General features: G+C 40.9%; 3 protein-coding genes across 4 annotated transcripts; 2 read left to right on the top strand and 1 right to left on the bottom strand.

Annotated features, from left to right (window-relative positions):
- The first annotated feature begins 8541 nt into the window (after positions 1-8541).
- On the top strand, positions 8542-10709 carry LOC120551367 (bryoporin-like). 2 transcript variants are annotated; one of them, XM_039788774.1, is made up of 3 exons: positions 8542-8643; positions 9069-9193; positions 10137-10709. In XM_039788774.1, the coding sequence occupies exons 2-3, from the start codon at positions 9090-9092 to the stop codon at positions 10564-10566; spliced, it is 534 nt and encodes a 177-aa protein (XP_039644708.1). In that variant the 5' UTR covers positions 8542-8643; positions 9069-9089; the 3' UTR covers positions 10567-10709. The 2 variants fall into 2 exon arrangements, with proteins under 2 accessions (XP_039644708.1, XP_039644709.1); XM_039788775.1 differs by having other exon boundaries at positions 8566-8643; positions 9049-9193.
- A 726-nt stretch (positions 10710-11435) lies between these two features.
- LOC120551366 (DELTA-actitoxin-Afr1a-like) lies at positions 11436-12710 on the top strand. The gene is made up of 3 exons (XM_039788773.1): positions 11436-11530; positions 11669-11789; positions 12144-12710. The coding sequence occupies exons 2-3, from the start codon at positions 11686-11688 to the stop codon at positions 12595-12597; spliced, it is 558 nt and encodes a 185-aa protein (XP_039644707.1). The 5' UTR covers positions 11436-11530; positions 11669-11685; the 3' UTR covers positions 12598-12710.
- A 1547-nt stretch (positions 12711-14257) lies between these two features.
- On the bottom strand, positions 14258-16676 carry LOC120551365 (endonuclease domain-containing 1 protein-like). Its single transcript, XM_039788772.1, has 2 exons — positions 16188-16676; positions 14258-15244 (listed from the first exon to the last, which is right to left on the bottom strand). The coding sequence occupies exons 1-2, from the start codon at positions 16467-16469 to the stop codon at positions 14624-14626; spliced, it is 903 nt and encodes a 300-aa protein (XP_039644706.1). The 5' UTR covers positions 16470-16676; the 3' UTR covers positions 14258-14623.
- Positions 16677-17256: the final 580 nt, after the last annotated feature.

The following is a 17256-nucleotide window of genomic DNA, read 5'->3' as shown; positions in this document are numbered from 1 at the left end:
AAACTGTTCAAATCAGGTAAATGTTCTGAGAGAGACTTACCTCCAAACAAAGACTCCTTGCATAAACACATCCAGCGGGCAAGCTATCAGGCTGCGGTACACAGGAGGAGTCTTGAGTGTATGCCAGACATTCCTCCTCCTGTAAATCATGGCTGGAAGATGGTAGGAGATTTCTATGGAGTGGACTGGATGACACTTCCGCCAGCTCCAGAGGCCATACTGGAACTTGTGCACTGCTCGTGTAAAAAAACAAATTGTGTTAAGGGTAGATGCACATGTAAACTGCACGAGCTGCCATGTACAAACCTCTGTCAGTGTGTAAACTGTGACAATAAGCCACTTGAAGATGACTAGGGCACATGGCTTGATCCTGGCTCTTTGGGGATTGGTGCGTGTGTGTGCAGGATACCTAGGGCTCGGTTTACAACTATCGGGGGGAAACTCAAAAGTGAAAAAGGGAAACTCAAAGTGAAATTTTCATGCCGTGGGACCTTTAAGATTGACTAGGACGCTCTGATTGTAATGTTCTGAATTTAGTCTGGTGGTGTCTGGTCTCATCCTCGCACACATGCATGCACTCTCTCTCACCACAACTGCTGAAGCAGACCTGAAGGATGTATGGTAGCCTGTAAATAATGACCCCTTACTGGTTTTGACATACCACCACGTGTATGTCTGTGTATGTTGGCTACTCCTGCAGAAGTAAATCTGTATAACATGTTTATGTACATTATAACTCTGCTCTGTTTTGATAGCCTATGTTATTTGATAGTTAAACTTATAATCTTTCTATTACATGCAGTTCTAACTTGTTTGGTTGATTGTAGTTTATTTGAGCTCTTAGCTCTCTGTTTAGAATATTGTCTGCTTACTGACCCTTACACGTTACATCAGATGTATCTGATAATTAAATATGTCTTCAACATCAACAGGTTCATGTTTACCTTGAGTTTTTGGCGAACGTTTGCAAACAGTCTGAGGTAATTATCCGCGAACATACAGTGGAGCTGTAGCCTATGTTAGTTGGATGAAGTGTTACCATTACAATTAAATGTTGACACTAAATCGTTCAAATTTAAGTGTTCAGAGAAATCATCTTCGCCATGAAGGTTCGCCACTGTTTGCCAAATTTTAACGCACCTCAGCTTACGTTAAATAACGTTAGATGAGAGTCAAAGATGCTAACGTTAGATACAGTGCATGATGCTAGCTACTGCTAGTTAGCTAGCTAGCTAGTTAGCTGAAAGTACCTTACTTAAAACGACACTAACGAGACGCTTACATACGTTTGAACAACGCAGTGTACAAAACAAACGTTTTATATAGATATCATACTATAATTAAATGAATACTTACAGTCAACCACTCAAAGAATGTCCAAGGCGATGGTAAATGCGCTGCCGCCGTAGTATAGCTGCTGCTTGTGTATATAAACCATTGACATATATATTAATGGACCAATAGACCCCGTTGCTCTGGACGGAGACCAGTGAAGGCTATTAGAAGCACTTTTCCGGTGATCTCTTCCTTTACTGCGCAGCCTCCAACTGACAGAGACAACGTAAATGTGACGTGAGCAACGTGTCTGAAAGTTGTAAGTCTTCTGGTAGCTGTGCCGAGAGAAATCTCAATCATTCCCAATCTTACAGAGACGGAGAGTGTAGGTATATGTAAGGAGATAACATAGGCACAGGCTAATTATTGTTAACTAACATGCTAGTTAACATTCGTAATTAAACCTAAACAGCTAATGTAAGTCGAAACTGCCTGCGAGCTTCTCCTGTACTATACGGTAATTCCTCTACTGTGCGACAGTAAGTCACTTAGTTATGACACAATCGTTAGCGTATTTTTACAAAAACGTCTGCTACGGAGCCATAACGTGAGGTACAAGGTAATGGAGCCTTTTATACATTGTCGTGTTTCTTTAGAATTAAACAATGGACAAATAGAGTCTTTAAACTCTTCAGATGTAAAGTTATTCGCAGTCAAGTGACGTAAAAAAAAAATGGCGGTCAGTGGAATGCTAACAAGAGGTGATACCTTTGTAGCAACAAAATGGCGCCATCGGAGGTTCGCGTTCAGAAGCGAAGCTTACCCCCTTGATATAAACGTGTCTGACGCTGGTACATACCTGTCAAGTTTTGGATTTGAAAATAAGGGAAATTTTCCGGTGCCCACCTCGAGCAGTCCCACCACCCCAACCAAGCTCCAGTATCCCTTACATTTTAAGACAGGTGTACAAGAAAGCTAAAATCACCACTTGATGCAGAATGCTGAAAACATTTACAATTTATAACATTGCTTGTCTTTACATTTAGCCTACATTTTATTTTCATTCCACACATTCTTTTCATTTCATATTGCTTTTCTTTTACAGTTTTTCTTTTAATTTCACGTAACTTTTCTTTAGTGAGTTATTGTACAAATTTGTTGCAGACTTTGCATTCTTTAAGACGTTTCGGAAGGAGTGTATTTGTGGGCTGGGCCAGAGTGGTTTACAGAGTGGTTTACATGAGAGTAGAGCGCAAACAGTTCTGTTGTCTAACGTCATCCTATTCTCTGTAACAATCTTTCGTACCATTCTAAACATCCTTTCTCAACGTGCATTGCTATGGGGAATGCATAGTAAAGCCTTCATAAGTTTTGGCAGCGCACCGTCTCTGTCGTAGCGTCCATCATCCGTCTCTGTTTTTTTTTCTTCTTTTTTTCCCCCGCATTGTCACTCATCATCTGACCTCACACACTAAACTCGCGACAACTGACACCTACAGTACCTGTAGTAGGCTACTGCAGGTGGCAGTTATCGCGAGGCTAGTGACAGAGCTCAGATTGGGAATGTTTTTTTTTTTTTTACTCCGCTCGGGCCCGGGGTATTATTATTTTTTAATAACGCAGGTTAAAATACGGGAGATTTACGGGAAAATACTAATACGGGAGGACGGCGGGAAAGAAGGGTAAAATCCGGAATTTCCCGGCCAAAACGGGATACTTGACAGGTATGCTGGTATAATACCCCGTCTAAATACGCTACATCTGATTGGTTAAAAATAATTCTAAATCAGTATCTTGCCGCGCTATTGGCTCGACTAATATAGTAGGCAACCGCGTTTGCCTGTATAATTACGGTCGTGCACTATGATTTTCGGGGAAAATGTGCAACAAACGGAGTGGCAACAGTTGTCATATCGTTGAGAATAAAACAATCGTCCCAACTTTACAAATCCAGGTTCTCCCTCCATGGGGATCATCCATTTCGAAAAGTAAAGCAGATACGGAACCTCGGCCCACCATCTATAAGTATCAGCTGCATTTTAATTTATGTCCCAAAACAGACTAAGACGAGTTCTTGTTGTCATGGAAACAGCTCCATGTTTGATGTAAATGACAGCATATTAATGTCTGTCTTTGTCTCCCTGGCTGTTTGGATTTGACCACAAGATGGAGCTAATGTGGTGAAGATGAAAGAAGGGTAGCAACACAGATGATGACTCTATTATCCTACAGGATGTTCTGTGTACGTTGATTGAAAATGTCTACAAAGTGGTTTCTGACAAGTTAACCCTGATGGAGGCAGAAACTAAACTGTTTGTGTAGTCTTCCCATTTTAACGTCATGTAGTTGAGTGCTTCTAAATTGACTTCCATATTTAACAAAAACTTTCTATATCAGAACTTTGACAAATGAACGTTGAAAAAAATGACAAATGTTGGAAAAGGCTACAAAAACGCAGGAAAAAAATCGACAAAAAAAACAAGTGACAAAAAAAACAAATCATCAAAGGTGACAAAAACTTGAAAGAAAAAGTGAGTTAAAAAATTGACAAAAACAGCGAGGAAAGGTGTAGAAAAAGAACAAAATGTTGAAATTTTGACCCAGAAAAACACAAAGTTGCATGGTCGACGGGAAGACAACACAAGGGTTATTAAAATAACCCTACAGGGATTATTGGGAGTCCTCCCCAGACCTCGGTCTTCAGGTCTTCACCATTTTTCATGTGAGTAGAACAACCCATCAAGTTGTTTGATTTCCTTTCTGTCTGTTTAATGAATCTAGAGCAACTTTGGTGAAGCTCTGTCCACTGACATTTCATTTATTTCACTTCCTTGTGAAGAAATACTGCACGTTCATATGATACATTTACAGGGTTTTCCCACACATATTTGACAGGGGGTTTAGGGGTCATCCCTCAAGAAAACGTTATGTCTTTCAATAAAAAAAATAAACATTATTAGAGCAGATACTAAATACTAAGTCCACTGGGGACCGACTTCAATCATTAGATCTGAGAAAAGTCTTCTAGTCATATTCATTTGCCTTAGGTGATGCCCCCAATCAGAATCAGTTTTATTGGCCAAGTATACTTACATACACAAGGAATTTGACTTTGATAGGTGTTAACTCTCTATACATTCAACAAATAGACATGTAGTAGTAAACATTCAGTAGACAACTAGTAATATAGACACATACTGTACAGTAGAGACAAAAATATACATACAGGCACATAACGTAAAATACAAATATACAAAGAAGACATAATATCACTACTGAGACAAGTACACATGGAGTGGGATGTAAAGTGCAAAAAGATGTAAAGTGCAAAAAGTAATGGTGCAAAGTAATGTGCAAGATGCATATTGGAATAAGTATGTAATGTGTGTAGAAGTGGGTGAGTGATGACTCCTCTTATCTTCAGTTCAGGAGAGTGAAAGGGGTCTTGAATCAGCCTGTAGCTATAGTAGTTATAGTAGAAATAACAGACCGCAGAATGCCTTAGAATTCAACCAAACCGTGTAATAAGATGTGATAAATATGCATTTAATGTAATTTAGAGGGCACCTTAACCCTTGTGTTGCCTTCCCATCAACCTTGAAAAAAACACTTATTTTTTCGACGTTTTTGACGCCTTTTTGTCAGTTTGTTTTTGCTTTTTCCAACGTTTTAAATTGTTAAATTTTTCTTCTACACATGTTCAGCGCTTATTTCTACGTCCCATATTTTCTGATATAAAACAAAAATTGAAAATGGGTCAATTTGACCCGAAGTTAGCAACACTCCCTCGTGATGATAGAAAACTAACTCCAGATGACAAAATATATATATATTTCTCACAAAAACGTAGTAACGTATAAACATAGAAGACGTGGGTGGGCGTTGGAGGTTGATAGAGTTCGGATGTGATGTTGCATTTCAAACATGTTTTTGTCTTCTTTTTTTTCTTTTTTGACTTTTGACAAAAAAGATAAATGAGATAGTGTTACTTTTGTTTCGATCTGCAGACGTGATAAAAACCAAACAGCACAGGAAGGTTAGAATAAATAAGGGAGCGGCGACGACATGGTGTTCTACCAGCTGGACGAGTAAACGAGTGGGCACAAAGGTTCCACTCTGCTGTTGCAGTGGAGCGTAACTGAACTGTGGCAAAGGGTGGAGTTCACCAGGGGGACAGAGAAGTAGCTGACATGCAACAAAGGTTCATCATACCAACGGCTATAATTATTATGAATCATATTCCTCCATATCTGTATCATCAGCGTCTCTGTGTCCCTACTGGCATTCCCCCACCAAGAGTCAGGGTCTGTCTCAGGTTTCTGCATAAAAGGAAGTTTTTCCTCGCCACTGTTGCACTAGTCTATATCCACGACGTTCCACTTCCGGGATTGCTCCGGTGCCGCAGGAAATTCATTTCCTTCCGCTTCCTTTGTGTTGGCGTTGTAAACTCCGGTGGATTTATTTTTTTGAACATTTATTAAAACAATATCCTTGACAAGACATCTCACACAACGTGGTACAGAAACAGGTAGTTTTGACATGCATTTATACCCAATAATCGGCATGCTACTACGAACACACAGGAATTTGAGAGTATGCCTTCCTAATTGCAGGAACCCGGTCCCAATTCAACACACTAATCTCCTGTCAAATACTGTATGACAGGCGACCATCTCTCTAAATAAATAACCATCCTGAATTGTAGTTTTGCGGTTATACTTTCCATACAATTGACAGCTTTAACTCTTTGGTACCACTGGTCTAGGGTGGGTGGGTGGGGCTTAAGCCAGTTTCTCGTAATAATTTTGTGTGCTACTAACACCAGAGCTCTGAGCATATACAATTTGTTTTCTCCCAACCCTCTTAAATGCATGTTCCCTAAAATGAATCTCTGTGGTTCAACTAATATGTTCAACCCTAATATCTCCCCAATTACCCTCATCACTTCCTTCCAGTATGTTTGTAATTTTGGGCAGTCCCAGAAGATGTGTGAGAAATCCCCAATACTCCGGTGGATTTATGAGGACTATGGTTAACCCTTGTGTTGTCTTCCCGTTGACCAAGCAACTTTTAGTTTTTCTGGGTCAAGATTTGAAATCAAAACTTATTTTTTTCCACACTTTTTTTGTCTGTTTTTTGTCACTTTTGCCGTTTGTTTTAATAATTTTTTTCAACGTTCTTGCATGTCATTCCCCCCCTCTCTCCCCTTTCATGTCTTCAGCTGTCCTATAAAAATAAAGGCCTACTGTAAAATGCCCAAAAATAAAATGCCAGACTACTGTTGTATCAAATGCTTACTCTTGGGGGAATTGTTGGGTCTTTGTAAATTATAGAGTGTGGTCTAGATCTACTATATCTCTATCTGTAAAGTATCCTGGGATAACTCTTTGGATACAGGTTTATCACGTCTAAAATCGATAACTGCCTTTCTTATTCGCCTAAAACTCTGTAGTCTGTAGTTTCAACTTTCAGACACACGCACAAATTATGCACGTCATTCCTCAAACCCGTACTGTGTTTGGTGTAAGTTTTTACAGCACACCCTCATTTTACTGCTACACAGTCACCTTAGGATAGATTATTTAATTAGCATTAGATTTTAAAAACAGGATTTAGGGCTATTTGACCACACTATGTATCCTGAAAATGAACACTGCTGATTCATTGTTTGATGTAATAAAGTCTGTTCTTTGTTCTTTCGTGTGAAAAGATAGCTTTTGTGCTGCTGTCCGGGCTCCAGGACTAAAAAGAGATTGTAAACCTCAATGGGAATATTCCTGGAAAAAGTTAAATAAAATTAAAATAAATCCATGTGACTGTTTGCTGTTCCCTTCGATGGACGGGGGACTTGCTCTAATACTATCTCTCAGTGCACGGGGAACAGGTTCCTCCAACATAACGCACGGAAAGACAATGAGACGTCTGTTGCTGCAGGTGCTCGTTCACACCTTTTGTAATAAGACAACCCAACATTTAGGGAACCAATTACAAACCATAGCTCATTGCCAACTGACTAAATGTGGTCTTTTATATCAACCAGTTTGGGAGGCTTAATCTAAAATGAGTCATCAGATGGATCAACTTTTTGACAGGTGACTGGGATCAAAAAACGGCCTTGGCATTTGCAACACACTATTGTGGCCCTATTTTTGTCATAAACTAGTTTGGAAATTAGTAACTCTGCTTTCCGAGTGAATATTTCCACACACCTCGCTGCAGTACAATCTTGAATATTTGTGGCTGCATGCATAAAATAACGTATCAAAATTAACCAAAGACATTATCAGTAGTGGCCTATAGGGGTGCATACGGGGGCGGCCTTTCTGGCATCTGCCCAAATTCCAGATAGCCAGTCCATCACTGGGCGTGGCTGCTACTCTTTACTTTTAAATCTTTCCAGACATTCAGGTATGTCACCCGGCAACAGTCAGCCCCTGAGAGCTCATCTATCGTACGCCTGTGTGAGAAGAACTTTTCCATCTTGCGCCAAAGTGATCGACAGTACTTTTAACTCCCATAAGAGTAGGGCTGCAACTAACGATCATTTTCATTGGCCATTATTTTTGTAGATTATTTTCTGGATTAATGGGTTAGTCATTTTGTCTCTAAAATGTCAAAAAATTGTGAAAAATGTGGATCAGTGTTTCCCAAGATGACATTCTCAAATGTCTTGTTTTGTCCACAATTCAAAGATATTCAGTTTACTGTCACAGAGGAGAAGAAACTAGAACAATATTCCCATTTAACAAGCTGGAATCAGAGAATCTTTCCTTTTTTTTAATAAAAAATGACTCAAACCGATTCATCAATTATCAAAATAGTTGGCGATTAATATAATAGTGCACAACTAATCAATTAATCTTTGCAGCTATTGTCAGCAGTGTTGTGGCGCGCACACACACAAACACACACACACACACAAATATTTGCAGCTCTACATTAGACGCATCATCTCATGTTTCTATACTCCATATTTCCCTGTGGCTACACGCTTATGGAGTTTTATTCCAATATTTATTCAAGAGCGCATTATTTCAATTTGAGAGCATTTCTCGTTGATTTGACATTCAGATTGAAAGCAAGGATTTTGAGGGAAATTATTATGACACCTAAATGTCAAATCAATGAAAAATGCTCTCACATTGAAAGAACGTGCTCTTGAATAAAGATAGGAATAAAACTCCATACACACTGAAAAGTTGAAACTACCACACATAACTGACATTGCATGAGAGCACAGACACACCCTCAGTGTGTGTGAGGTGGGACTGCACCTGGGAGGGCGGGACTCCGTACTCGTCTCCAAACCAAACTCCGACCTGTTTTCAGAGGACTCTCTGCCATCCTGTGTGTGTGACATAAAGTAAAGTGAGTACATTTCCTTTGACATAATGATGCAAATATTCTAGATAATCTGTAATACTGCTAGGGAGAGAGACCTTTTGTGTCGAGATGAAATGAAATGTGGATGTGATGTAATGTTTGGTGCCTTGGAGGCATCGTACTTCCTACTGTGTGTTTAAAATGATTGATTGCACGCCTCTTAGCCGTTTTAAATATGTTTGTATTGTACTAATATCATATGTTGTTGGGGACCCCCTGAAAACGTTATTCCCAATAAAGAATTTCAGAAAGTAAAATAAAACACATCAGGCCCGGACAAATTGTTCTACCTGATTTTAGTTGAAAAACCTTCATAGAAGTTGCTAAATAAACTACAGAATCTATTTTAGCAAACATTAAATCATCCTCATCAGTGTCCGTTGTTCACAGATCTTTTTCATGTCATTCAGCCGCCTCCAGCAGCCGTCACCATGCCCAAGACCGCAGAGTCCCACTCCGTCACCATCCCCACCAACCGCAACTGCACCGTAGAGATCACCAATGTCAGCTCCGTCTTCTGTCTCGTCAACCCAAAGTAAGACTTGCTGTGAGAAGCGTGTGTCCTCTGAGTGAAAAGGCAGAGCTGCTTTGCTTGATGATGAAACGGTTTCCTCTTTTGTGTGTGAACCAATAAAGACAGGAGAAAAATCCCCAAAATGAAGAGAGATATGCGCAGCAGAAGCTCAGTTTTCCGTCTATCCTCTATCATTGATGTCATTTCACGTCCCCTCAGATATATCGGGAGACCCTTTGGAGGGGCTCGACCCCTACGTTGGGAACAACTGGATTAAAAACTACACAGGGATGAAAACAATAATACTCGATACTTAAAGCACATTATCCACTTCTGACTTTTAGTGTAGTAGGACATTAATGCAGGACTTTTACTTGTAATGGAGTATTTGCACATTTTATAGCACAATGTATATATAATATTTAGGGCTGTCAAAAGTAACGCAGTGTTAAAGTTTGGGAAATCAGAAAGCGATGCAGCAGTAATATTGTGGATAGCAGAAACCAACCTGCTTGAGCAGAGTATTTCCTATTGAAAAACTGATTAAAAAAAACGTGCAATCCAGTTGCGATTACTCACATGGACGATGGTGCAATTAATCGCGATTAAAGATTTTAAAGATCCCCTATTGTGCTCCTTTTCAGGATCATATTTGTACTCCTGGGTCTCTACTCAAATAGGTTACAATGTTCACAAAACACATGATGTTTCTCATACTGCCCATTGCTGCAGCTCCTGTGTCTGAAACGCTCTGTCTGGGCGAAATGTGTTTTTTCTGTACTTCCATTACATCAATTACATACACAAAAAACTATATAATACACTTTCAGGCAGGAAAAATCCCCCCAAAAAAGCATAATAGGGGCTCTTAAATGGATTTACAGCCCTAATCATATTATAACTTGAATAAAGAATCTAAATCTTCCCCCACTCATAACTGCATGTTCCCTCTTCTACCCCCCAGGGTGCACATGGAAAGTGGCTTCGTCTTTGACCCTCCACAGCCGACCGTGCGCACCACCAAGACCGAGGTGTGCTCTTTCACCAAGGACGACAACACGGCGTCGGGCTCCGTCGGCGTCCTGACCTACGAGATGTTCGACATGCGCAACCGCAACTGCAACCAGGTAGTCGCCATCATGTTCTCGGTGCCGTTTGACTACAACTTCTACAAGAACTGGCTGGGCGTGGGCACGTTCGAGCACACGCGAGCCTGCGACGACAAGCTGTTCGATCACATGTACAAGGGAAAGGATTTCACCAACTTTGTGCGCCAGGAGGCCAACGGCTCCGGGGTGACGTTCAAGGGGCACATGGTGGACGTGAGGGCCTGCATGTCCAACGAGGGCAAGGCCATGATCAAACTGGAGCTGTATGACAAGATGGGCAGATGAGTCTGTTAGTATAGAGTGCATTGGTGTGGAATAAATTGTACGAACACAGTTGACACAGATGTTCCTGAAAACCTACATACAATTTGTCATTCTTGTCACATTTGGGTGATTTAAATGAATAAAAAGCAATATACTGTAAAGGATTTCTTGTCTTTGATGTTTTTTTGTGTCTTTAATTTGAATCATCACACACGGTCCCAAGCAGCAACAAAGGGGTAAAGTAAATGAAGGGTTTTACATCTCGTCAGTCGATGTACCATGAATCAGACTTCACTTAGAGTAAAAATGTTTCACCGAACACCGTCAGACTGTGCAGCTGTAAAGGTAACCTGACGAGCCAGGTGGTTTGTTAACACAGAACCATCGGAGAAGCTGGCATTGGAGACCGCTTACGAAAGGGCAGGCACTTTTAAACTGGAGGGATTCTGGATGAACCACGTGCCTATCATGTCCACCTAAACCACGCCCGTAGCTGCCCGTATAGCTCTTTACCGGACGCTGATTGGTTCGGTCAGCTGGTAGCAGTGTGATATATGATAATGCGAGAATCCAGGTGCCGTGCAAGATAAAATGCAGAGGTACTGCATGTTTGTCTTCCCATGCAGACAGTAAAAACGACCTCACAGCCCCAGAGGTAAAAGGTGTGGTGCATAAGGAGACACTGAGCAATGAGGCTTTGTCATGGAAAAGCTGAACAAACCGGCTTGTAGCTTGGCAAAAAAAAAACAGCTTTATGAAAACAAAAAAAAGTCACAGTAAAGGTACTATGTTGGCTACACCCTGTCTGCATGCCTTCGTATGCATGCCTCTGGACAGGGCAACGGAGAGTAGGTGTGTGCTGTGGGTGGAGACAGTTTTTGGGGTGGGGTTTCACACATTCCCCAACAAGAATGATCCAAATAGTGAACTCAGCGTTTCCAATCTGGCATCACCCGAGCGAGCAACACACCTGTGATCCGGACAGGTAAGCCAGCTTTATTCCTGCGCTGTATTTGGAGGTGTACCGACATATATTGTTTTTTAGCACTGTGCATCTTTTATTATAACAGCAGTAAAATGGCTCCACTGATTTGTGACACAATGTGATCGTGCTCTGTCGCAGCCTCTACCAGCAACAACATGAGTGAATCAGCGGAGGAGGTGGCTGCCAACCTCAAAAGCCGAAGAAATGTCACCATTGAGATCACAAACCTCACCAATAACTACTGCCTAATTGAACCCAGGTAAGCGCGAGACTTGAAAGATAACATTGCTGCACGATATGAGGAAAATATGCAATAATGTTGCTGAATACCGCGATATTACTTGTGATAAATAAACAGATATTGTAGTGTACTCTGCCTTTCCACTGCTGTCGGTATTCTGCTAAAACACAAAAAATATGTCAAAGCCTTTTGCATTGTGTTTATTGCGCAAGTTGATATCATAAAAAAACTTTCTGAAAAAAGCTCTGTTGCAAAGCAGAGTATATTTGCATGTCCATTTCCTTTGTATGGATAAAATAAGTTAGCGATACATTACTTAGTTTCTGCTCTTATTTCTATTCCTTTTCTTTAAAAAAAAAAAAAAAAAAACAGAGTTTTCCTGGAAAGTGGCTGCTGCGTGAGCCCGCCCCAGCCCACCGTGCGCCCGCTGAAAACCGAGGTGTGCAACTTCAGCAAGACCAGCGCCAAAGCCACCGGGGCTGTGGGGGTCCTGACCTACGACCTGTTTGAGAGGAACAGCAACAGCGCCAAAGAGAAAATAGCCATAATGTTCTCCGTGCCCTACGACTACAACGTGTACAAGAACTGGATGGCCTTGGGAATCTACAACGTCGACAAAGAGTGCAACGAGGCTCTGTACAAAGAGATGTATTACAGCAAAGAGCAGACAGGCTTCGTGAGGCAGGAGGCCCGGGGCTCGGGCCTCACGTTTGAGGGAAAGACCTTGGACATCAAGGCGACCATGTCCCCGATGGGCAAGGCCATGTTGAAGTTAGAGGTGTGGGACAAACTCTTCACCCCAATGATGCAACAGCAATCACACTAAGCCAGGGATTCATTTCTTGACTAAATAATCCGGTTTAAGTGTCTAGTTTTTTGTGCACTTGTGCTACTGTACCATCCATCATCATGCAATAAACCCAGTCTGGTATGAGAAAACTTGCGTCTTAGTGATTATTACAAAAACAAGTCTTGGCAAAGCTCCAGAACAGTCGAGTCCAACTGGTGGAACAAGTCGCTGTTTGTCTAAAATGAGTCGTACCTGGGGTTTATTAACTGTGTTTCTGTCTGTATTTTATTTAAAGCACACATATTATTTATTTTATACATGTTCAGAAAGCTTCAACCAGCAGCAGCGCTTCGGGAAGATTAACGTGATACAACATAGATTAAAGTGTGGTTTCAAATATTTTAAATTTAAAAACACAAGATCACTGACATTATGTAGTTAATAATAAGATGAAGAAAGAAATTGATTTCCAATACATTAGGTCGGTGTTGCTCTGAATTACCAACGAAATCAGTAAAGATGAAACTTTTGAATCCCTCCAGTAGCTGTATACAGTCGGCAGAAGCTGCTTCTCATCCACATGTATTGCACAAAGTCACCACCTAGTGGTCAAATGTATTTGGTGCACGCACGGCTGCAAACCTGCAGTGCAAGAATTACACTCTGTATGTACTCAGAATACAAATATATATATATATACTGTACAATCAGTGTTTTACCTAGGTTTGTTGAAGATTTAGGTGCATGTATTTTGGGGGGGGATTTAGGGATCCTCCCTAAAAGAAAATCTTATTATATTAATGTTAATACATTGTTTTTTGCAATTTCACATCATGTACCATTATTATTATTATCATATTTGTGTCTAAAACGTTGGAAAAGCTAGAGCAGATGATAAATAAATAACATATTAAAAAAGCTTAAAGACAAAATTTGCTAAAGAGGCCCGATGGGGGATAACGGCAACCATGAGATCTAAGAAAAGTCATTTTGTTAGTTTGGATGCTCACATTGAAAGTCAGTTTTGGTTTCTTTTCACCATGATCACAATATTTCCCCAACCTAACCACACCTTAATCCTAGTGATGGCAGATTCTATAAATCGCTTTTGTAATTGTCATTTATAACATTTTTATAGACCTTTTCAATGGAATTCCATTACTAGGCAACAGTTTGGCCCTTTGTTAACTTCCTGTAAGCTGATGTCATTCACATGGGCTACGTTCAGACTGCAGGCAAAAGTGGCCCAAATCGGATGCTTTTGGGGTCAAGTGACCAGGTCAGACTTCTTCAGAAGTAGTGTGAACACTCAAATCTTAAACCAGATCTGATTTTTTCAAATCAGATTTAGACCACTTCCACATGTGGTCCTGAATCAGACCCAGGTCAGATTTTTTTCATAACCAAGGCGGATTTGATGCGACTTTTACGTCAATCTACGTCGACATTTGTCACAATTATGCGCGGTCGGGAGGTTAGCCCGAGACAAAGACAGTACAATTAAAAACTTGACTAGGCCTATAAAATGGAGAACAGATAGTCAATGGCGTGAATTTGCAGCCATAACCCCGCAAAAGGCCAAAATAGCCAATTTGTCTCTCTTTCTCTTCATTCTTCTCCTCCTCCTCAGCACCTGATCATTAATGTTATGGCTGCCATTACACAAACATTTTGAAATAAAAACGAAAATGCTCACTTCCTCCATAACCTCCCTAACTTTAGTGCAACAGCGTGCTGCGTCTGATGTCATTGTTATTGTTCTTTTGTGCATGCGGGTCAGTTCAAAACCGCACACAGTTCACACTGGAATCTGATACAGGCCACATTTTGAAAAGGTCATGTGAATAGCCAAACAAAAAAAAAATCAGAATTAAGCATTATGACTTGCGGTGTGAACGTAGCCATACACTGGACAGGAAATCAGCTTTGGGCAATTTAGAATGGTTATGTTTACAACTGTGAAAAGGTCTAGATTCAGGCTTAAGTAAATGAAATAAGCATTAACACTTCAAAGATCTAATTATTGTATAGATGTTATCCGTGTGTACTTGTGTCTGCAGGATCAGTCTGATCCAGAGCACTGCTCGTAGAAAACACTGACAACAGTGTTGAACCGGTCCTTCAGATACACCTCGAGTGTCTCCAGCGGCATTTGTCTCACATCATATCCTCTGAACTGTTTCTTAGCCGTCTGGCTGACGGGCACAATCTCCTCGCTGCTGTTGCAGTCGTTGCGGCCGATGGCCGCGTACGTGGGGAAAGCATCCTTCAGTTCTTCTGGAAGACTGTTGTTGTAGTTTGGGCAGCAGTAGGCGGACCAAATGTACTCCGGCACGGCCACGCGATGATCCTTGAGCCAGCGCTCGTCGATCCGGTAAGGGATGACGCCGGTCACTACGTAAGCCTCTCCGAGACAGTAGGCCTCTAAGGTTTTGTTGATGGTCCACTCCAGGACTTCCCAGGGCCCGTCGTTAGAGCCTGCCTTCTGAGGAACCACGTTGGTGAGGGTGAAGGTGGCGGCGCGGTCCTCGTGGCTCTGGTGGTGGAGGCTGGGGTTCATGTGGCCACGGGAATAGGTGGAGTTGATGTAGTCCAGCTCCACCGCCTGGCTGTCCACCACGTTCTGGTCCACAGGGCCCGGAGGGAAGGGGATCATGCTGCCCTCGGCTCCTGGGTAGGCTAGCTGTTCATTGGAGGGTGGGAGGAACAAGTGATAGTATAAAGTTTTAAAGTGGACAGCATGTCATACAGACCTTATGATTCACTGTGTAAGTCAGAGGAAGACTGGCTCAAAGAATGAAGCTGCTTTCACACAATATGCTATACCAGAGGGGATCTTAGACATCAGGTTAAGGCTTTTTTATGTAATAGAGTAGCCAATATTTTTTAATTAGAGTAGAATGATTATTTGATGTGATTTAGGATTCTCTGATTTTAGAATGCTTTTAAACCTTGGATGATCTGTATTATATGTTATTGTCTTTGACCTGATATAGGTCTTCGTTATGTGTTGCATGTTTTAACACCAAGGACCATGTTGGAAACAAGTGTTTACACTTTAACATGCTATCCATTGGATTATGTTGTTTGTCAAATCCAAAATAAATCAACTCAAATAAAAAAGAATGCTGTCCAAATACTTTTGGCCATGCAGTGTACCAGATTAGTGTTCATCATGGCTTCTTAAATCTAAATATATGAACAATAAAGTGTTCTTTGGAGAGTTGACCGACCATGAACACACAAATGAGACAGTTCTCCTTTTACTGGGGCTCGTTTCCTCATTTTCTAGTTACTTACTGTAATAGCATTATATTACATAATACATATTATATAACTTCTTCTTCTTCTTGAAGAGAATGTCTTTTTGAACATATATAACATGTGAAACGGTCATAAAATAAAAAATAAATTAAAAAAACGTGAATAAACCAGCAAGTGAACTAAATAATAATGTGACTAGTGCATTAAATCAAAACCTGCAAACTTAATTAGATCTTCTTAGGACTGTTTCGACTTTAAATATAAAGCTTAAACAGACACATTTTACCTTCTTTAATGGGAAGCATAACAGTGAAACGTTTCTAATCTATAAATCATTCAACAAAATGTTGAAATAGCCTCACCTGGGGCTCAAACTTCCAACACGCGGTGGGTCTCTTTCCTGCTGGGGCCGAGTACACATAGGCCGAGAACCACGGAGAGCGCCGCGGCCGACTGTACAGTGTGGCGAAGCGGTACTGGTTGAAATAACGTTGGCAGATCGGGGTCCCCGCCAGACCTTTGGGAGGCCAAGACTTGTAGAAGAACTGCAGGCACGGAGCAAAATCCCCGACATCAGCTGCACATATGCACCAGCATCCAGAGAAGACCAGGACGGCCGCAGCCAGGGCGTAGGAACGGGACATTTTGTCAGTAGACAGCCGGTGGTGAAATCCAGCAGTCAAATAACCAAAGGTACGTCATGACCTTCACACAGTCTCGGTGAAATCCAGCGAGGCTTGAATTACCTCAGAGTTGTTCTCCTTTTTCATGCGACCTCGTGGCGAAAGCGAAAGCAGAAACGCACTTTCAACATGAGTTCCAGTCATGTGTTTCTTGCAGGGATAATAAAGCCACTGACCCTGGTCGCTGCGACTGTTGCCCTTCAGTACATTTTCATTTTCATTTGAGACACACAGGTCCACATCAGTACAACAATATGTAAAACACAACTACACAGACAAAAAAAATTCATTATTATATTGAATATCATAAGATCAAAGTGATTAAAACACATTCAGACATTTGTTCCAATGTTTACAAAAGCAAAAAAGTGTACCTTGTGCAGTGGCGGTTCTACATTGAATTACACCCGGGCAAGACCCCCTTAGAGCGCCCCCCCCCCAAAAAAAAAAAAAAAAATTGCAGAATTTTGCAGAATTACTATATTATAGTGTATATTTATTTGAAGTTCTGATAACTTATACAGTCATATTTTGTGCAGAATTGTGTTCATTGTCTTTTGAAAATGTTGGAGGTGGAGATTGTGTAAGTGTGTTTTTCAAATGTTCTAATGAAGGATTTGTGCAATTGAGAAATATAATTTTCTCTTTCACTTATGTCATTATAAACACACACACACACACACACACACACACATATACATATATATATATAATATATATACACACACACACACACATATATAAATTT

Source organism: Perca fluviatilis, chromosome 21 (genome assembly GCF_010015445.1).
Source record: "Perca fluviatilis chromosome 21, GENO_Pfluv_1.0, whole genome shotgun sequence".
In the NCBI taxonomy this organism is placed as follows: domain Eukaryota; kingdom Metazoa; phylum Chordata; class Actinopteri; order Perciformes; family Percidae; genus Perca; species Perca fluviatilis.
The sequence above is the reverse complement of the archived record's forward strand: the minus strand, read 5'-3'. Positions and strand labels throughout refer to the sequence as shown.